Below are 19,936 nucleotides of genomic sequence, written 5' to 3'. Positions count from 1 at the left end.
AATCCTCAAGAAAATACTAGCAAACAGAATCCAACAGCACATTAAAAACATCATACACCATGATCAAGTGGGGTTTATCCCAGGAATGCAAGGATTCTTCAATATACACAAATCAATCAATGTGATAAACCATATTAACAAACTGAAGGAAGGAAAACATACGATCATTTCAACAGATGCAGAAAAAGCTTCTGACAAAATTTAACATCCATTTATGATAAAAACCGCCCAGAAGTAGGCATAGAGGGAATTACCTCAACATAATAAAGGCCATATATGACAAACTCACAGCCAACATTGTTCTCAATGGTGAAAAAGTGAAACTATTTCCACTAAGATCAGGAACAAGACAAGGTTGCCCACTCTCACCACTATTATTCAACATAGTTTTGGAAGTTTTAGCCATAGCAATCAGAGAAGAAAAAGAAATAAAAGGAATCTAAATTGGAAAAGAAGTAAAACTGTCACTGTTTGCAGATGACACAATACTATACATACAGGATCCCAAAGATACTACCAGAAAATACTTGAGCTAATCAATGAACCTGGTAAAGTAGCAGGATACAAAATTAATGCACAGAAATCTCTTGTATTCCTATACACTAATGATGAAACATCTGAAAGAGAAATTAGGAAACACTCCCATTTACCACTGCAACAAAAAGAATAAAATACCTTGGAATAAATCGACCTAAGGAGACAAAAGACCTGTATGCAGAAAACTGTAAGACACTGATGAAAGAAATTAAAGATGATACAAACAGATGGAGAGATATTCCATGTTTTTGGATTGGAAGAATCAACATTGTGAAAATGACTCTACTACCCAAAGCAATCTACAGAGTCAATGCAATCCCTATCAAACTGTCAATGGCATTTTAACAAAACTAGAACAAAAAATTTCACAATTTGTATGGAAACACAAAAGACCCCCAATAGTCAAAGCAATCTTGAGAAAGAAAAAGGGAGCAGGAGCAATCAGGCTCCTGGACTTCAGACTATACTACAAAGCTACAGTAATCAAGACAGTATGGTACTGGCACAAAAACAGAAATATAGATCAATGGAACAGGATAGAAAGCCCAGAGATAAACCCATGCACATATGGTCCCGTTATCTTTGATAAAGGAGGCAAGAATATACAATGGAGAAAAGACAGCCTCTTCAATAAGTGGTGCTGGGAACACTGGACAGCTACATGTAAAAGAATGAAATTATAACACTCCCTAACACCATACACAAAATAAACTCAAAATGGATTAAAGACCTATATGTAAAGCCAGACACTATAAAAGTCTTAGAGAAAAACATAGGCAGAACACTCCATGACATAAATCACAGCAAGATCCTTTTTGACCAACCTCGTAGAGAAATGGAAATAAAAACAAAAATAAACAAATGGAACCTAATGAAACTTAAAAGCTTTTGCACAGCAAACAGAACCATAAACAAGATCAAAAGACAACCCTCAGAATGGGAGAAAATATTTGCAAATGAAGCCAACTGACAAACGATTAATCTCCAAAATATACAAGCAGCTCATGCAGCTCAATATCAAAACAACAAACAACCCACCCAATCCAAAAATGGGCAGAAGACCTAAATAGACATTTCTCCAAAGAAGATATACAGATTGCCAACAAACACATGAAAGGATGCTCAACATCACTAATCATTAGAGAAATGCAAATCAAAACTAAAATCAGATATCACCTCACACCAGTCAGCATGGCCATCATCAAAGTATCTACAAACAATAAATGCTGGAGAGGGCGTGGAGAAAAGGGAACCCTCTTGCACTGTTGGTAGGAATGTAAATTGATACAGCCACTATGGAGAACAGTATGGAGGTTCCTTAAAAAACTAAAAATAGAACTACCATACAACCCAGCAATCCCACTACTGGGCATATACCCTGAGAAAACCATAAAAAGCCAGGTACCACAATGTTCATTGCAGCTCTATTTACAATAGCCAGGACATGGAAGCAACCTAAGTGTCCATCGACAGATGAATGGATAAGGAAGGTGTGGCAATATATACAATGGAATATTACTCAGCCATAAAAAGAAACGAAATTGAGTTATTTGTAGTGAGGTGGATGGACCTAGAGACTCTTATACAGAGTGAAGTAAATCAGAAAGAGAAAAACAAATAACATATGTTAATACATATATATGGAATCTTAAAAAAACCAAATGAATGGTTGTGAAGAACCTAGGGGCAGGAAAGGATTAAAGATGCAGACATGGAGAATGGACTTGAGGACACGGAGATGGGGAAGGGTAAGCTGGGATGAAGTGAGAGAGTGGCATGGACATATATACACTACCAAATGTAAAACAGATAGCTAGTGGGAAGCAGCCGCATAGCACAGGGAGATCAGCTCGGTGCTTTGTGACCACCTAGAGGGGTGGGATAAGGAGGGTGGGAGAGAGACGCAAGAGGGAGGAGATATGGCGATATATGTATATGTATAGCAGATTCACTTTGTTATACAGCAGAAACTAACACACCGTTGTAAAGCAATTATACTCCGATAAAGATGTTAAAAAAAGGACTTTGATATAATGTAATATATGATATAATTATAGCAAAGTATATACAGATATTTAAATGAGTTAAAAAAAAAGAAAGGCACCAATAATCTTATGACATTCTGGTACTGTTCTGAAAAAAATAAAATCAATGAAGGAAGATATCAGAATTTATTATGAAGAGGGAAAAAGGCACAAACCTTTGTTTTCAGAGAGATTTACAGATTTCTGTAACTTCCAGTGTTTGCTACTACTTGATACTTGTACTATATGGAATTCCTTAACACCTGCTTCACTCTATCAAAAGGAAATAAGAGTCATTCAAGATTTAGGAGCACTAACGTAGAATACTCTAATGAGAATGACACTGCTACCAAAGTCAGTATCAATTAACATAAGATGAAATTTTTATTTTGAAATAAATTAACAATACATTTCAGAAATGTAAATTATTTCAATCCCTCTATAAACATTCTTAAAACACATAAGTCATCATCTTATTCACAAAATAGATTTAATTATAATATACTCCCAGTGGCAAATTTTTAAATATTGAAAGGCATTCAGTTATTAGAATCTATTATAATGAGTTATTTAATATATCAAAAATTATTTGCTGCCAATTTTTAATCAAAACCATAGCACTTTTATTTCTTCTAATCTTTCTCTCACATTCCTGTTAAGGCAAAAAGCAACAAAGAACAGAATCCCAATATACAGTCAATGTACATAAAATTATTTAAATTGCATATATTTTTTATTCTCCTGAATAGGAGCTAATTTGAAATTATTCAAATGTTCTTACTCTTACAAATACTGATTTTTTTGGGAAGAACACCGAAATATCAGCACATTGACCTTGAATGTCCTAAAATGACCATACAAATTTATGAAGCTAAAAGACATGACAGAAATAATAAGTAACATTTCAAACAGGTATCTAAACTGAATCAATATGAAGCTAAGATTCTCCTTTAATAAGATCACATTTCCTTCTTCAAGAATATTCATTTTGATATTTAGAGTACATAAACAGGAAATATAAAATGTTTAAAATGCTTTATATAAAGGAAATGGTACTGCTGGAAATGTATAAGTAAGGGGTTATCAAGTTAATACTGAATGTGAAATCCTAACAGAACTTTGTAAATTTAAGCACATCAAAACACATCCTCGTCATTTTCCTCACATCCTCGTCATTTTCCTACATTGGGCTGGTAGGCTTCTGTTACCATACAGGTGACTTCCCTTCATCCCATGTTTTTAATACTTTTACACCTGGAGATCTTCACCTTTCTCTAAGCTCTTCTACCTAGATTCTTAAGCCTGGACTTTTCCTACCATCTATCTAGCTCTTTGGTTTTCTCCCTCTCCTTCGATTCAACAACATGAGTGTGGACCCAGCTTGTCCCCAAAGCCTGCGTGGCCCCAAAGCATCCAATTCTAGGGAATCTTCACCAATGCCTGAGATTTACGGGCCTGAAGAAAATTATGTGTCCTTGCAAATGTCATCTGCTGAGACCCACGACATGGAGACTGTCTCTCCTCTTCCTTCCTTCTCCATGGATCTGCTTATTCAGGACAGTCCTGATTCTCCCACAAGCCCCACAGTAAAACTAATAGCCATGGCTGCGGACAAGAGCACAGAGAAGAAGGAAGAGAAGGTCCTGGTCAAGAAGCAGAAGACCAGAACCGTGTTCTCTCAGACGCAGCAGTGTGTGCTCAATGACAGATTTCACAGGCAGAAATACCTCAGCCTCCAGCAAATGCAAGAACTTTCCAACATCCTGAACCTTAGCTACAAACAGGTTAAGACCTGGTTCCAGAACCAGAGAATGAAATGTAAGAGGTGGCAGAAAAACAACTGGCTGAGGAATAGCAACATTGTGACTCAGGGCCCAGCAACTACAGAATACCCGGGCTTCTATTCCTACCACCAAGGATGCCTGGTGAACTCTTCCGGAAACCTGCCCACGTGGGGTAACCAGACCTGGGATAACCCAACTTGGAGCAACCAGAGCTGGAATAGTCAGTCCTGGAGCAACCAGAGCTGGAACAGTCAGACCTGGTGCCCCCAAGCTTGGAATAACCAGACTTGGAACAATCAATTCAACAACTATGTTGAGGAATTCCTGCAGCCCCAGATCCAGTTCTAGCAAAATTCTCCTGTCAGTGATTTGGAGGCCACCTTGGAAACTGCCGGGGAAAGCTATAACATAATACAGTAAACTGCTAAGTATTTCAATTCCCAACAGCAAATCATGGATTTATTCCCAAATTACTCCCTGAACACACAGTCTGAAGATTTCTAACGATGGCTGTATTATTCAATCTCAATTTGAGCTGTGACTGTTATTACTTCCCTAGAATTTTTCTTTTACAATTACGTATCTCTCTGCCTTGATAAGCTGCTTTTCATTGCGCCTTTTGTGTCAATTTGGGGGTGTATGATTGGTGTCTACTCAAAGAGGTTTCACAAGCATTGGCTTCTACGGACATCATGATAAAAGATGACAGGCGGCTATAGATAACTAGGTTATAATACTATTTTTTTGGTATCTTTAGGATCTAGAACCTAACCTCAAGAATAGGGAGCAAAAGTACAAAGATGTGTAATGAAGGATTATTCATATTTTCTGGGATGGGGAGGCTTTACTTGTTAAGAACCTCAGTTGTTAAGGTGAAGGGTTAAGCTACAATGTGCTTTACTGATTTCCTCTACCCCTTTTTGCTATTTTACTACAACCCCTAATTTTTTCCACCAGTCTAGTATTTGTAGAAAGATGTTTTAATTTGTCCACATCATAATACTACCAGTTGGCTGGTTCGTTTATAAGTACCAATAAACAAAAAAATTACCCATTTAAAAAAAAAAAAACAACACATCCTCAATGGTGAGACTAGAAAGCACTTTATGAGATCTTTTTTTGGTTGAATTACTGGTATATGGCCATATACCATATGATTATGTATCATATTAATACCACTAATACCACTAGAGCTTTTTTTTTTTTTTTTTTTTTTGCGTTACGCAGGCCTCTCACTGTTGTGGCCTCTCCTGTTGCGGAGCACAGGCTCCGGACGTGCAGGCTCAGCGGCCATGGCTCATGGGCCCAGCTGCTCCGCGGCATGTGGGATCCTCCCGGACCGGGGCACGAACCCATGTCCCCTGCATCAGCAGGGGGACTCTCAACCACTGCGCCACCAGGGAAGCCCAATACCACTAGATCCTTTAATTTGAAGTACTGAGGGATAAAATTACAAAGCAAATTGAGAATTAACATGTTTCTACATTCCATTCTATATGAACATCCCTAAATTCCTAGCTTATGCTGTCTTGTGAAGGAAAAAAAATCATTATGAAAAACAAAGGATACACTTAAAATATAATTAAAGACAAAATTTAGTTTTAAACCAGCTTACGGTATTGGTATTTTCCACATCCACAAAGACTAGCATATTGCCTCCTCTGCCCTCCTCATCTTCAAGAGAATTACTTCTGCAGACAGTGGCTCGCACATTCAAAGATCGACTGGTACAAATGACTGCCGTGTGTCTTAATATTCTGTGACTAAAGAAGTAAAAATTACAAATTTAATCTAAGACTCTCTCCCACTGTTATGATTCTCTAATTCCAAATAAAGCTTTTTTAAACCTATTCACCCTCAGGACAATTTATACTCTAAAAAAACCAAGACAGATACAATAAGGTAAAATTATCTAGTTAGCCTAACATTAGTTCAATTCTTTATTCTCAGTTTGGAAGAAAACTATAAGTCTCCTTTTTTCCCTGCTCATCCAACTCAGCCACCGTATAGTACATGAAAATAATCATCATATGGTCATGTCTTGATTATACCTCTTCTGATAGTAGTTCCAAAGTTAATGACTGAATGCCTACCAAGTAAATGCCAAACTTTCACCTGGCATTTAAGGCTCTCCACAATAGAGCTTTACAATTCCACCTTTATTCCCCCTTTATACATTTTATACTGTAGCCAAACTACATGCAGTTCATATTTCCCAAGTTGGAAATTTTCATTCATATATACAGTTACTTCCGGGAATACCCACTACTCTCTTGCCTATCCCCTTTGATCCAAATTCTGAAATCTTTACCTTCTTTGGAAGTTCATTTTACCACTACTACATTCTACAAAGTCTTAATGGATTGCTTTGGCCAGAGAACTCTCTATCATCTTCTTAAGGGGAATTAACATTTACCGAGGACCTAAAATGTACCTGTCCTTACAAATATTATATCTTTTGGTTCTCATAGTAAGCCTTACAAGATATTTTATTAAATTTTTAAATGTAGCACAATTACTCCCAGTTAATTTTGTAAAAATGACAATGGCATTATCATAAAATACTCTATTGCACTACAGGCTACAGATCCTTGTATAAGCCAGCTAGGTTTGATTTCCTCAGTGATGCCCATAACACCACCTAAATCATGTGCTCTGCAAATACATACATTTTGGGAGGCAGGGGAGGGCACTAGGGAAAAGGAAAAGGAAAACAGAGTAATTTTCTTTAAAAAGGATGACTGTAGGCAAGTTGTCTTCATATACAAATGACACCCTGTTTTAATACATGATACCTGTGAATTTCATTATTATGTGATAACTTTGGCCATAGTACTTAGTTGTATCGAAGAATCATGAAGTTTATAGAAAGAAGCACGAAAAAGATTAATGTAGCTTAATTTTTTCCACTTTTGGCTGCTTAGAACTTACAATTAGATTAGGGACAACCTCAGATATAAACTTCATGCATAATTTGGAAGGGAGTAATTTCTTAGTAAACTATGACATATGTTAACAAATATCAAAATGTTTATTTGAATGGGTGTATATATATCTATATATATTAGATGCAGAGGTTAAACCTAAAAAGTTTTATAATACTCACCGTATTTTAGGCTGCTTTTTAACACTTTCATAGTAAAACAAAAAGTTAATTTCATGGACACCTTCTTCATCTGGCCCACGTAACCACATTGGTAGCTGAACTGAAGCTCCAGGTAGAAGAACAGTGTCAGGAAGGGGAACAGGAATCACCTCTGGCTGACTTCCTATGCCAATGCCAAAGTCTACAGAAGAAGCTGATGATATGAGTGCTGTACACACAGAGGTAGAATCTGTCACAACAGTCTTGTAAGCACTACAGTTCTCAGAAGCTGAGGGACTTAGTGGTGTTAGAACAGCTGTGTTACCACCAAAAGTAAAGAACTCTGGACGTTTAGAAACAACCTTCAATCCAGTAAGAGGACATTTGCTGACATTGACAAATTCTACATATGCTTTTCGGATTTCTCCACAGAGAAGCCCTGTAGGAAAATGTATAAAGAACACCTGCATTGGAGGGAAAAAATATTATTATATTGTCTGTTAAAAATTCTGAACCTCTAATTAATAACACTTTAAGATGCTGTATTTCTTTACTACAGGTTTACAAGTATTTTATTAATTCTCTTTGATATCTCCCTGGGTATGTGGTATTAAGAACTCCATTTTAAAAAAGAGAATGAGACAGAGACCAGTGTTACTCAGTAGCAGATTTCAGAGTTATGAATTAAAGGTACAGTGTCAATAACTACAGGGTCACCGGCAAAACTTTCACAACTGTGTAGATTATGGACAAGAGAAGCTATAAGTAATTTAGCATGGTCACATGAACAATTATCAGCTGAAAAACCCTTAACATTGTCAACTTAAAAAGTAGCTCAACTATCTATTTATACAGCATTAAAATGAAAAGAGGCACAATAGGTCTTAAAAGGGAAAAGCATATAGATGCATGATTCCATATGTATAATTTTAAAAGCCAGTATCTTCGAATATCCTCAGGCTTTCAGTAAGCTGTGTGGAAGCAAAACCTGATCTGACAAATGGAGGCTCTTTATAGCCTTTTCCATTTAGTGTCATATTCATGTGGTTCACTCAAGCCACATTAATGTGCTTGATTACCAGGTGCTGCCACAAACCCAACAGGGGTCACATAACGCTTTAGATAAAAACACACATGTATATGCACAATTTCTAAAAATTAAAAAAAAAAATTGACTTCCAACACATGCCTGGCCTCAGGATTTCAGATAAGAGATGGAAATACGGACTAACAAAATCATCCAATAAGTCATCTGCATTTAAAAGATCCAGAAGAATAAATGTCAGAAGTACTCTGACAGCATCTAAGAAAGGAAGAATATAAAGGTAACAGTATGAGGAATAAAGTTACAGCTGGCTGTCCCAAAGGAGTTATGAAAGTCCGGTGGAGGCTTCCCTGGTGGTGCAGTGGTTGAGAGTCCGCCTGCCGATGTAGGGGACACGGGTTCGTGCCCTGGTCCGGGAAGATCCCACAGGCCGCGGAGCGGCTGGGCCCATGAGCCATGGCTGCTGAGCCTGTGCGTCCGGAGCCTGTGCTCCGCAACGGGAGAGGCCACAACAGTGAGAGGCCCGTGTACCGCAAAAAAAAAAAAAAAAAAAAAAAAAAAAACAAAGTCCAGTGGAAATATCTGTCTTTTAGTCTTAGTTTGAATAGGACTTCATTATGGCCACATTCTTAAGGAATCAGATAAAATTTGGGGAAATCAGAAGCTTTAAAAATAGACATGAGAAAATAAGGGATTAAGGCAGAAATCCAAAACACAGATTAAGAAGATGGGAAAAAATAAACCAAGTATAGCATTATACTGAAGACACTGATGATGTACTAATTAGCTAGTATCAAATAAGCTTAGTCAAATAAGCTAAAATTTGTGAGGGAATATCAATTTTGAGTTGTTATATCAAAAACAACTACATGAGTAACAAGTGAAACAGAGTACTGTAAAGACACACTAAAACACACACCGATACCCAGATACCATCAATAAGGCTACAGCACTGGTAGAATGGGAAGGGTGATGGAATAAGACCAGTGATACACCACTTGTAGGATACTGTGTAATATACCTTCAGAATAAAGGTTTTACTAAATACACTATGTTGACTCTAAGGAGAACCAGTGTATCTAGCCTTTACTTCAAATGCACTGTTGCTGAAAGTCCTTTATTTTATTTATTTTTTGGGCGGGGGCAGCTACATTGGATCTTAATTGTGGCAGGCAGGATCTTTTCATTGCAGCATGTGGACTCTTGGCTGTGGCGCACAGGCTCAGTAGTTGGGGTGCACGGGTTTAGCTGCCCCATGGCATGTGGGATCTTAGTTCCCCAACAAGGGATTGAACCCACGTCCCCTGCATTGCAAGGCAGATTCTTAACCACTGGACCACCAGGGAAGTCCCTAAAAGTCCTTTTAAACAGGTGGTGTTTTGGACAGCTTCAAATTTTAATGGAAAATAAGACCAAGAACCAGGAGTGTGACTTCTACTAATTTATCCCGAAGATATATGTGTGATATGCATATACATAATGTATAAAACTGATATGCATAAGGTTATTTACTGTGGTTTTATCTGTAACAGCAAGTGATTGGACACAAGTGACAGACAAGTCTGGTTGAATAAACTACATGTACACAACTTACTGCCTATGCAGTGAGAACCTGAAGGGGTCTGCTCTTCTTTCTGCTATTCTATGTTAAAATTTATCCTAACAAAATGTTAAAAATCAGTAAGTGAAGAAAAGTTTTGGAATGATACCATTTTTTCTCCAACAGAACTTAAATACAAAATATTTCTAAGTAGATACAGCTCATAGTTCACTGTTTGCTTTCAGTATGCTATACACATTAGAGTTAACACATGACACTTTAATTATATTTTCTCAATGAGTTTCTCTAATTTTCATCCTCAATCTTGTTTTGATAAACATATACAGTTAGAGACTATTTCATCAGATGCTGTAGATTGATTACTTCTTTCACTACTCCCTTAAACACTTCAAACTCTACAAAATATTTCTGACATAAGATATTAGGAATGGGAATATTCTATGATTTTTACTGATATTAATGTACACTACTGTTCATCCAAGTATAATATAAGGTCTCTTAACTGACCTCCATCATACCATGTCTGTTGGATTAACCAAATTCTCTAGTATTTCAGTAGAAAATACTAAGTGATGTTTATGGAACTGAACATTAGTAGCTTTTGGTTTTCTACTAAACCCACCCTCTTTTATACCTTAAAGTACAACTTTTATCTGCAGATAAAATCTAGACATATACTGTACTTAGATTACTTGACAATTTCCTTTAGCTTCTCACTCTGAAGAAACCAAAACTGGACACTTAAAATGTCAACTTATGGATGTGGAAGAATGCATGAAAGATGAAATGAAACTCATATTAGGAAACCCATACCAACACAAAGAACTCATAGAAAAGGTCTCTAACCTAAACACACACCCCCAAAATAGTAAATAAATAGATATTCGTATGTTTTCAATTAAGGTAAAATGTTTAGGGTATGGATTTATTATGGTTTTTTTGGTTATTCACTTTACAAGCTTTTTTGTTTAATCAACCAAACACCAGTTGCTGTATTATGTAGAACAAGAGGTCCTCTGCTCTAAAACACCCTCTTCAGGGAGAACTGCATCTATAACAATAAAATTTTAAAAACAAAACAAAAACACTATGGTATGCAAGAGGCAAAGTTAAGTACAGAACCAGCAATATCGAAAACAAGATGAATGTAAATTTAAAGACTGTTGAGTTAAACAGAACTTAAAGTCAAACATCAACTGGTTCAACTTCCCTCATTTTATAAGTGAAGAAACTTTCCAAGATCATATAATTAGAGATGGGCTTAGACAGAAGCTGAAAAGCTAAGCTCTATCCTTAATGTGTGCCTGAGAAGCACTGCACTTAAAAACCATTGGCACATTTAGCAGTCTTAATAATTGAAGAACATTTAACTAATATGGTATAATAAAAACCATAAGCTAGGAGAATCTATAAAAACTGAGTATTTTGGTATTCTCTATTGATTTATCTCAAAACTTAAACCAGAGAGGTCAGAATCTCCCCTTTCGCAAGTAAGCTGTAGCAAATTCTTACATATACAATCCTAAGCAAAATGTTTATTAGTAACTTCTAAACTACAATGGTATTGAATAGTCCTAAAATAACATTTGGATCCCAACTCATTTCATCTTCAGTCTCAAAACTCCTAGCTATAGCAATGCAATTGTAATAAAAATGCCAATTTTCATTATTGTATTATTGTGGGAACTTGGACAGAAGTGGCACAAGTGTAAGAAAAAAATTATTATGAGCAGGCCTCGGCTTGCCAAATTAAAAAAAGATGATAAAGCAAGAGTATGGAAATGACACAAAAACAGAAGAAGAAATGTCAAGGAGAACAGGTATCATCTGCATAACATACTTTCAGGATATTAGTATATTAGGAAGATGCCATAATAAGTTGCCAATATTCAATTAATGGTAATTGGGACTAGAAACAAAGTTTGATCCCTACCCCCTGACATTCAGAGAGTATATTCCCTTGGATTTCAAAGCAAAGACACTAAACAATAAAACTATAAAAGTTTTGACTAGGGAAGTCTCTGTAAGTAAATATAAAACTTAGAAGCAACCAAGTAAAGGACTATCAGTTAAGAATGATTTAATATAAGTTAAAAATCTTTAAGTGATGAAAGACACCAAATCAAAGTTAAAGTATGTGCAAATATTTATCAACCAGAAACTGGCACTGCCATCAGTGTTTAATGAGTCTTTTATTTGCCCTACACAACTCTTTAAATGCAACATAATTAAGCAAGTGTAAAATCTGGGCAGAATACATGCAGCTCAACAATACCTTTCCCTTAACACACACACATCACCGTTTCCATGAGCATGTTACCTACCCCACCACTATAGGATTAGTACCCATAAAATCATCCAATGAGAAAAAGGAAGTAACCCAATTAAAGGGTATCATATGGACTTACAGAAGGAAAATATCATACGGACCAAAAAGATGAAGATTGACTAACCTATCAGTTATCAAAGAAATGCCATTTTGATTTGCAGAAGTTAAAAAAAAAAAAAACCTGATAGTATCCATTATGGCACAGACATGAAGCAATGGGCACTCTCATTCTGAAGGAAAAGTGTCAATTCCTACAGCCTTGCTGAAGGTAATTTTATAGTATATTGCATGATTGACCCAACAATTCCATTTCTAAAAGCCTAGTCTCAACTAGAACATGAACAAAATATGTATATAAATTATGTTTACTGCAGAACTGTCAGTAATGATGAAAAACTAGAACCATACCCATTAATACATAAATGATTAAAATACATTGTAATGTATCTGAATACATTACAGCTGTTAAAAAAGAATTTTACTGATTGTGAACAAAGACCAAGCTTTGTTGTTAAAGACAAAAAGCAAGTCACAGGATAAAATGTGCGGTATGATTATTAAAAATATATGTAAGTGTAAAACGAAAGGTCTGAAAAGAGAAACATCTGTTTGGAATCACTGGCGCTTTCTGAAGGTGAATGACTAAGCTTCTAACTCCCCTACTAGGGAAACATGAGGATGCAGGAGGAAGGCCCTCCTTCCAGTGTTCACACTTATACTTCATGGCTGTGCCACTGGCCTGCCTTTCAGGTAAACACCTGATTCAAGGTGGGCCACAGTTCTTTCCTAGATTTGTAATGAAGTGGCACAAAGACCAGAAGTTGTAAGACTGAAGTCATATCAAAAGTAATGCTTTCTAAAGGCTTTACGAATTCCCTGGAGCTGCTGAGTCCTTACTCTTCCTTGAGACCTACTGTTCTGTGATACTTTAGTTTCCATGAGATATTCCAAAATCCTTCAAACTAAATAATATTGGTGGGGGGAGGCGGGTTATGCTACCCAGCATCAGTTTCTATCTTTTGCAACTAAAAGATGGCATGAAAGTATGACAGGGTGGGATACAAAGAAAGTGAAGGGAATATTGGTTTTATTCATATAAAAATTATCTATATTGCTTAAATTTTTTACAAGAATTAACTCCTGTTATTTTTATATCCTACCCAGAAAGAGCCATTGATTTTAATAACAACCAAAGTGTTCTTTCAGAAGGTTTTTCTCAACTTCCATTAGTATTTTGAGGATTGTATCTTACAACCTGGCTGTGACTTAATGCTAATTTGCATGATTATCTTATCTTTGTAAATTACATCTGTTCAGCATCAGCTTTTTTTTGGCTGTACCACACAGCAACGGGATCCCAGCTCCCAGACCAGGGACCGAACCCACACCGCCCACAACCCCACAGTGGAAGCGCAGAGTCTCAACCACTGGACCGCCAGGGAAGTCCCCAAGAATTTAAAAGTGCATTTCAATCTATCAATAATACCAAAGTCTAAAATTAACCTACCCAAAATATCCTCATCTTACAGATAAATTATTAAGTGTATGAAATTTTAAAAAGTGAAATACCTCCAACAGTGGCATTTCCTCAGTGATTATGGGATCTAAACGTCGATCAGGACCATATTTAATAGATGTTTTCTCTTCTTTTGTGTTGTTAAGTCGAGGACCTTGAATTTCTAAATCCTGTCTCCCTCGGACTGACATACTCAAGGAATGCTTTCCTGAAATAAAAAACAATCAATGCCCTAAAATAATTTGGTACGTTAACTGACATCAATTTAGCTTGAATATATGAATACTGTATGTTTCAGATTATTTCTAGAAAAATTCTAGACAATTACTAATTAGCATGGTTAATCAAAGAATTAAGCATATTTTATTTCCATGCTTAACAACACCTATTGTATGCTGCTTAATTTCTAATTTTATTAGGATTTACTTACTTTACAGAAGGACTACTAAATAGGAAGTTTCTGAAACCTACATTTAACCATAATGGCTATTAACCAAAAAGATCTATCTGACAGAACAGCTACTCATATTCAGTATATATATACTAATTTGAATTATTTCTGGATTATAAATAACTACATCTTCTTAATAGAATGCACAAAGAAAATTAAAGATAGTAAAGGTAGCTTTCTCAAAATTAAACTCACTTAATAATCATGTGAGATTTTCCTCAAAAGCTTCCACACATTGCATGTAGGTGTGAAAAAAGCCAGGGTGTACAACTTTATTTCCTGCAGGAATACTTAGAGTCTTTAATGTGCTGAAGATCACTGTGATACTCCCAGACCAGACACACAATGTAGCATTTCCCATACCTCATCTGACCCAGATCCCTATTAGCATTTTACATAGTAAATAGAACTACACTAAAACTTCATAAAAATTCTGCTATAAGATGCAATTTAATAGTTAATTCAAGTTCTCCTCCCATTAATGTCATAAAATATTTATTAATGCATATATTCGGTACCTTAAATGAAGCAATTAGCTATAATTTATTGACAACCGTAACTTTGTAGTACTCGATTAAAATCCTAGGTAGGTACAGTGGGAAAGGAAAGAAGCTTCAAAAAGTTTTTAACACTCAGTTTACTTACTTAAAATATTCAAAAATTAGCAAGATTATTTATAAAAGAATCTTGTCTGGTGCTTTTCAACCAAGAATTACACATATAGTACTAAAATGCATAAACACCATACTCAACTTTAGTATCAATTTTTTCCTTATAATTTTTGAATTCTTATGGATTCATTCCACTTCTGTATACTTTTTTAAAAAATGTTTTATTGAATTATCCTAGATATGCAGGCAAGGAGAAATATCCAACTGAAGGTTAAAAGGACCAACAAATTTTCCAAGTGTTCCCAAAAGATTTCCCAATATAATCAGCTTTTGTAAATGCTAAATTCAAGTCTGCCAATGACCATAATTTGTTAAAAAAAATAATAAGGGGCTTCCCTGGTGGCGCAGTGGTTGGGAGTCCGCCTGCCGATGCAGGGGATGCGGGTTCGTGCCCCGGTCCGGGAGGATCCCACGTGCCGCGGAGCGGCTGGGCCTGTGGGCCATGGCCGCTGGGCCTGTGCGTCCGGAGCCTGTGCTCCGCAGCGGGAGAGGCCACAGCAGTGAGAGGCCCACGTACCGCAAAAAAAAAAAAAAAAAAAAAAAGACTTAGCTACTAAAATTAAGAGATAGAAGTGATGGATTTTATAGTAAACTCTCTCTCTAGCATCTTGTCAACGTAAACTCAAATAACAATTACAAGGTAATACAAGAAGGGTTCCCTGAAAATTAAAGGGCAAAAAAAAGGCAAACCATGTTAAACATATATATCTAGTAGTTTTACTCTTCAAAACTTTGTAAAACTTATCATCTGGGACACCAAGAATATCAGCGTAACTCTAAATCCTACTCTTTTTACAAAACAGATGACAGAATTTAAGGTGTTTCACATCCAATGATATGAAAACACTGGTCTTTAGTTTTCATATTCAAAAAATAGAATATATTAATACAATTTTTGTACTGGCAGCAGATATCTCAACCAATAGTTAGAATATATTTAGTTAGAATTTACTAAATTTGGATCAATAACAAAAAAGAAAAATACATAGGGTAGAACCAAAGAATTATCAAAAATACGTCAGAAGGGAATAAAGTTGTTTTATTTTTGAAGCAATGGCAGAATTAAAAATAATCCAAATTATCCATTCTTTCATTTGATTAAATGCCTTATTTAATGTACATTAAACTTATTTTTAAAATACCTCATTTTTCATTTTATTCTATGGAGATTTAATTATTAGTTTCTATAGCTTTACCTGTGTGACATCCAGGAAGAGCACCAATGCCATCTACTGTCATGGAGCTGTGAATAGTGCCAAGATTATAAACAACTCCCAGAATATGCAGCTCCCCTATGTGATGGGGAAAGAGCTTCAGCCTTGCCTGTGGAGATATATAAGTCACTCTTATTATCTGTTTTCATAGTCTCTTAAATAGTGCAATACCTAAATTCTGTAATGTTGCAGAATTTATATTTAATATCAATATAATATCAATAATTTAATATCAATATAAATTCATGACCTAAACTTAACTATCAATTGATTTCTCTTACTAGAACGCATTTTCTTCAAAAGAAATTTTCTAAATTCAAAAGTTATAGGCCTGGATCCTCATCAATACTTTTAATAAAAGCCAAAATATTCTGGTCAACCAAATATCATATGAAATTACAATACTCATCCCAAAAAGAAAGCAAAAACTTTTTCCACCAGGCTTCTTAGGAAATTAACAAACTAAAGACCACTGCAAACCTACTTTCCCAATCAATCTCCCCCGTGCAATTCCACTTTCCTAATATTCCAAATTTTAGTTTTTAAGAAAACTGGAATATAAAACAAACTGAATAAATGGATTTTTAAAATTTGTTTTCATCTTACTTTTAAAGACTTGACAGAAAAATAATGAAACAATTACCACTTTAGATTCTTCACTATTAATTAAGAATTCTGAAACAACTTCAGTTCCAATCATTTCAGGGTCACCTTTTACCTGAAAAGTAAATTATGTAAAATATGCATTCTAATGAATAAAGTATCAGATTATTAACATTTCTATGTATCAATATTTAAGAACAATAACAACAGCTATAGTTAGCATTTATTAGCTTTTCACCATGTGCTAAGCAATATGCAAAGTGCTTTGATTTCACACCGGCAGTAAAGTCATGCAGTAGTAGGCACTTGATTTATTTTATTTTCATTTCATTCAGTCCAATTCAACTGCAGAAGATAAGTGATTACTCAAATTCACAGCCACCAAGAAGATAAAACCTCAAGAGATACAAGTTCAGTTGCTCATCGTAAAAAAATGGCCAAAATGGCCATTTAATTTAATCTTGCAATAAGAGCAAATTTTTTATTTTACTCCGACCAGCCTCTTTCCAAATTGGCCAATTACACATGGAAAAAGTAATAACAGCTTAAGTAGGATACATAAGATTCGTGGACAATAAGGGCAGTGCGGAAGAGCAAAAAAGTCCTGTCTCTTCCAAAAGCAGGGCTAAAGTTGACTCACACTGGGGTAAACTTAATCCTCATAAACCCTGTTTAACTTTTACCATGAAATTAGTTAATTGACACAAGAAATAAAAATTTCATTTCCCTAAATTCCAGTTCAGCATCTTAGTCCATCACCAGTAGCAGCTCATGAAGAAACCATGAGCCATGGCTGCTGAGCCTGCACGCCCGGAGCCTGTGCTCCGCAACAGGAGAGGCCACGACAGTGAGAGGCCCGCGTACCGCAAAAACAAAAAACAAAACAAACAAAAAAGAGTAACTTCAGCTCACTGAACAGAAGAAGTTGAAATGCTATTACAGCATCTGTTAAGACTGTTACTGAAACATGCTTATTACAAATACCTTTTAACAACTTACTAGTTCTTTAACTTCTTCATTTTCCTTTCCACTGACATCTTTAGGTTGAAACTTCCAGAGCAATGACAAATCAGTCAACAAAAGTGGAACTTTCAAAGGGTTTCTAAAAGCCACTTCCACTGTTATTGGCTCTATAAAAGAAAGGCCTAAATTAATAACTTGAATAAACCCCATACATCACCCTATGCTTCAATTCTCTGAACACACCTTGCTTTCACAGCCCTGCATTTCTGCCTATCACCTTGTAAATGTCCATTTATTCAGGATTCAGTTTAAATTACCTTCTCAAGATTTCCCCAATTTCTCTGTACCAAAGAATGTCATTCTGTCTTCTATATTCCAAAAGCACATTGCATATTCCTGTATTAAAGCCCTCACTGCATGGTTTTATAAATGCAGCTCACTATATTATGAGTACTCAATTTACTTTTGCATCCCCAACTTCTAGTCATATTGGCAAGCAGAACATTATCTTGAGGGCTTCCCTGGTGGTGCAGTGGTTAAGAATCCACCTGCCAATGCAGGGGACACAGGTTCGAGCCCTGGTCCAGGAAGATCCTACATGCCATGGAGCAACTAAGCCCGTGCGCCACAACTACTAAGCCTGCGCTCTAGAGCCCGCGACACACAACTACTGAGCCCACGTACCACAGCTACTGAAGCCCGTGTGCCTAAAGCCCGTGCTCCGCAACAAGAGAAGCCACCACAATGAGAAGCTCACACACAGCAATTAAGAGTAGCTCCTGCTCGCCACAATTAGAGAAAGCCCACGCGTGGCAACAAAGACCCAACGCAGCCCAAATAAATAAATTAGTTAAATTAAAAGAACAAAAAACCCCACATTATCCTGAATACACTGTAAACAAAATAAAAGCTGATTCACGTTGTTGTACAGCAGAAACTAACACAACATTGTAAAGCATTTATACTCCAATAAAGATGGGGGGGGGGAACATGAATAGAAATTCAAGGGACTTCCCTGGTTGTCCAGTGGGTAAGACTCCACGCTCCCAATGCAGGGGGTCCAGGTTGGATCCCTGATTGGGGAACTAGACCCTGCATGCATGCCACAACTAAGAAGTCCGCACGCTACAACTAAGAAGATCCCGCATGCTGCAACTAAAGATCCTGTGTGTCACAACTAAGACCCAGCACAGCCAAAATAAATAAATAAATAATTAAATAAATAAATATTTTTAAAAAAGAAATTCAAGTATATCACCTTCTACAACTGTGAGCGGAAATCTTGAGTTATCTGAGTAACAGTTCAAACAGTACTCTGTGGGGTGGAAGTTGGATGGAAGTACTCCTCTGTTGACCACAGCCACAACGTGTTCCTCAAGTTCTCGCCACTGCTGAGAGGATTCAGAGTCATATTCTTGATCAAGACTTACATGAGTAGCTGCTTGCTTTTCACCTTAAAAAAAAAGAAAAAAGAAAAGTGTCACTATTAAATACGCATATTTATTAACACCTGCCCTCAAATGAAATATATTTAAAATAAAGGTCTAAAGTACCCAAATAAACACATATACCATTCTTGCCTATTTCCAATTATCTGAGAGAAAAATAACCTCTTACTAATTCTAGCCTGACTGGAACTTAACTTATAATATTGATGCTTTTTTCCTTCTGACTCTGAAAGAATACACCTTCCTAGTTGTCTACAATTTTATATGAAATATTTCAAACATACGAACAAAGCATGGAGAATAATATAAATACTTGTATATCAAAATTTAACAAATGTTAACTTTGTTATATGATCCCAAATTTTATTTAAAAATAAAATAAATGTTACAGATAGAGTTGATGTCCTCTGTGTCACCCTCCCCAATCCTGTCACTCTCCTTCATCTCCTCCACTGGTACCACTTCTTCCCAGAGCTACTCTGAAGCATAACATTCGCACTCATATTTTTTATTTTTTTTACCTTACCAAATGAGTGTATACATAAACAATTCATAGAGTTGGTTTATATTTTTGAAATTTATATACATGGAATTACATTTCAGCCATCATTCTGCAACTTTTTCCACTCAGCTTTATGCTGGGGGTATTATCCATGAAACCATTATATGAATGTACCAAAATTTATCAATTCATTCCCTGCTGTT

At 36.1% G+C, this 19,936-nt stretch overlaps 1 protein-coding gene and 1 pseudogene across 1 annotated transcript in view; one reads left to right on the top strand and one right to left on the bottom strand.

Moving 5' to 3' along the window:
- The window catches only part of TRAPPC8 (trafficking protein particle complex subunit 8), an 87,559-nt gene that overhangs the window by 21,698 nt on the left and 45,925 nt on the right, over nucleotides 1-19,936 (bottom strand). Inside the window, exons 15-22 of the mRNA XM_065889810.1 lie at nucleotides 19,042-19,236; nucleotides 17,813-17,950; nucleotides 16,861-16,928; nucleotides 16,200-16,326; nucleotides 13,935-14,089; nucleotides 7,452-7,894; nucleotides 5,961-6,108; nucleotides 2,738-2,834 (exon numbers count right to left, since the gene is read on the bottom strand). Coding sequence (XP_065745882.1) covers nucleotides 2,738-2,834; nucleotides 5,961-6,108; nucleotides 7,452-7,894; nucleotides 13,935-14,089; nucleotides 16,200-16,326; nucleotides 16,861-16,928; nucleotides 17,813-17,950; nucleotides 19,042-19,236 — 1,371 coding nt within the window. The remainder of the gene's footprint in view (nucleotides 1-2,737; nucleotides 2,835-5,960; nucleotides 6,109-7,451; nucleotides 7,895-13,934; nucleotides 14,090-16,199; nucleotides 16,327-16,860; nucleotides 16,929-17,812; nucleotides 17,951-19,041; nucleotides 19,237-19,936) is intronic.
- LOC136133143 (homeobox protein NANOG pseudogene) lies at nucleotides 3,926-4,849 on the top strand (annotated as a pseudogene).

This window comes from Phocoena phocoena, chromosome 13 (assembly GCF_963924675.1).
Source record: "Phocoena phocoena chromosome 13, mPhoPho1.1, whole genome shotgun sequence".
Lineage (NCBI taxonomy): Eukaryota > Metazoa > Chordata > Mammalia > Artiodactyla > Phocoenidae > Phocoena > Phocoena phocoena.
The sequence above is the reverse complement of the archived record's forward strand: the minus strand, read 5'-3'. Positions and strand labels throughout refer to the sequence as shown.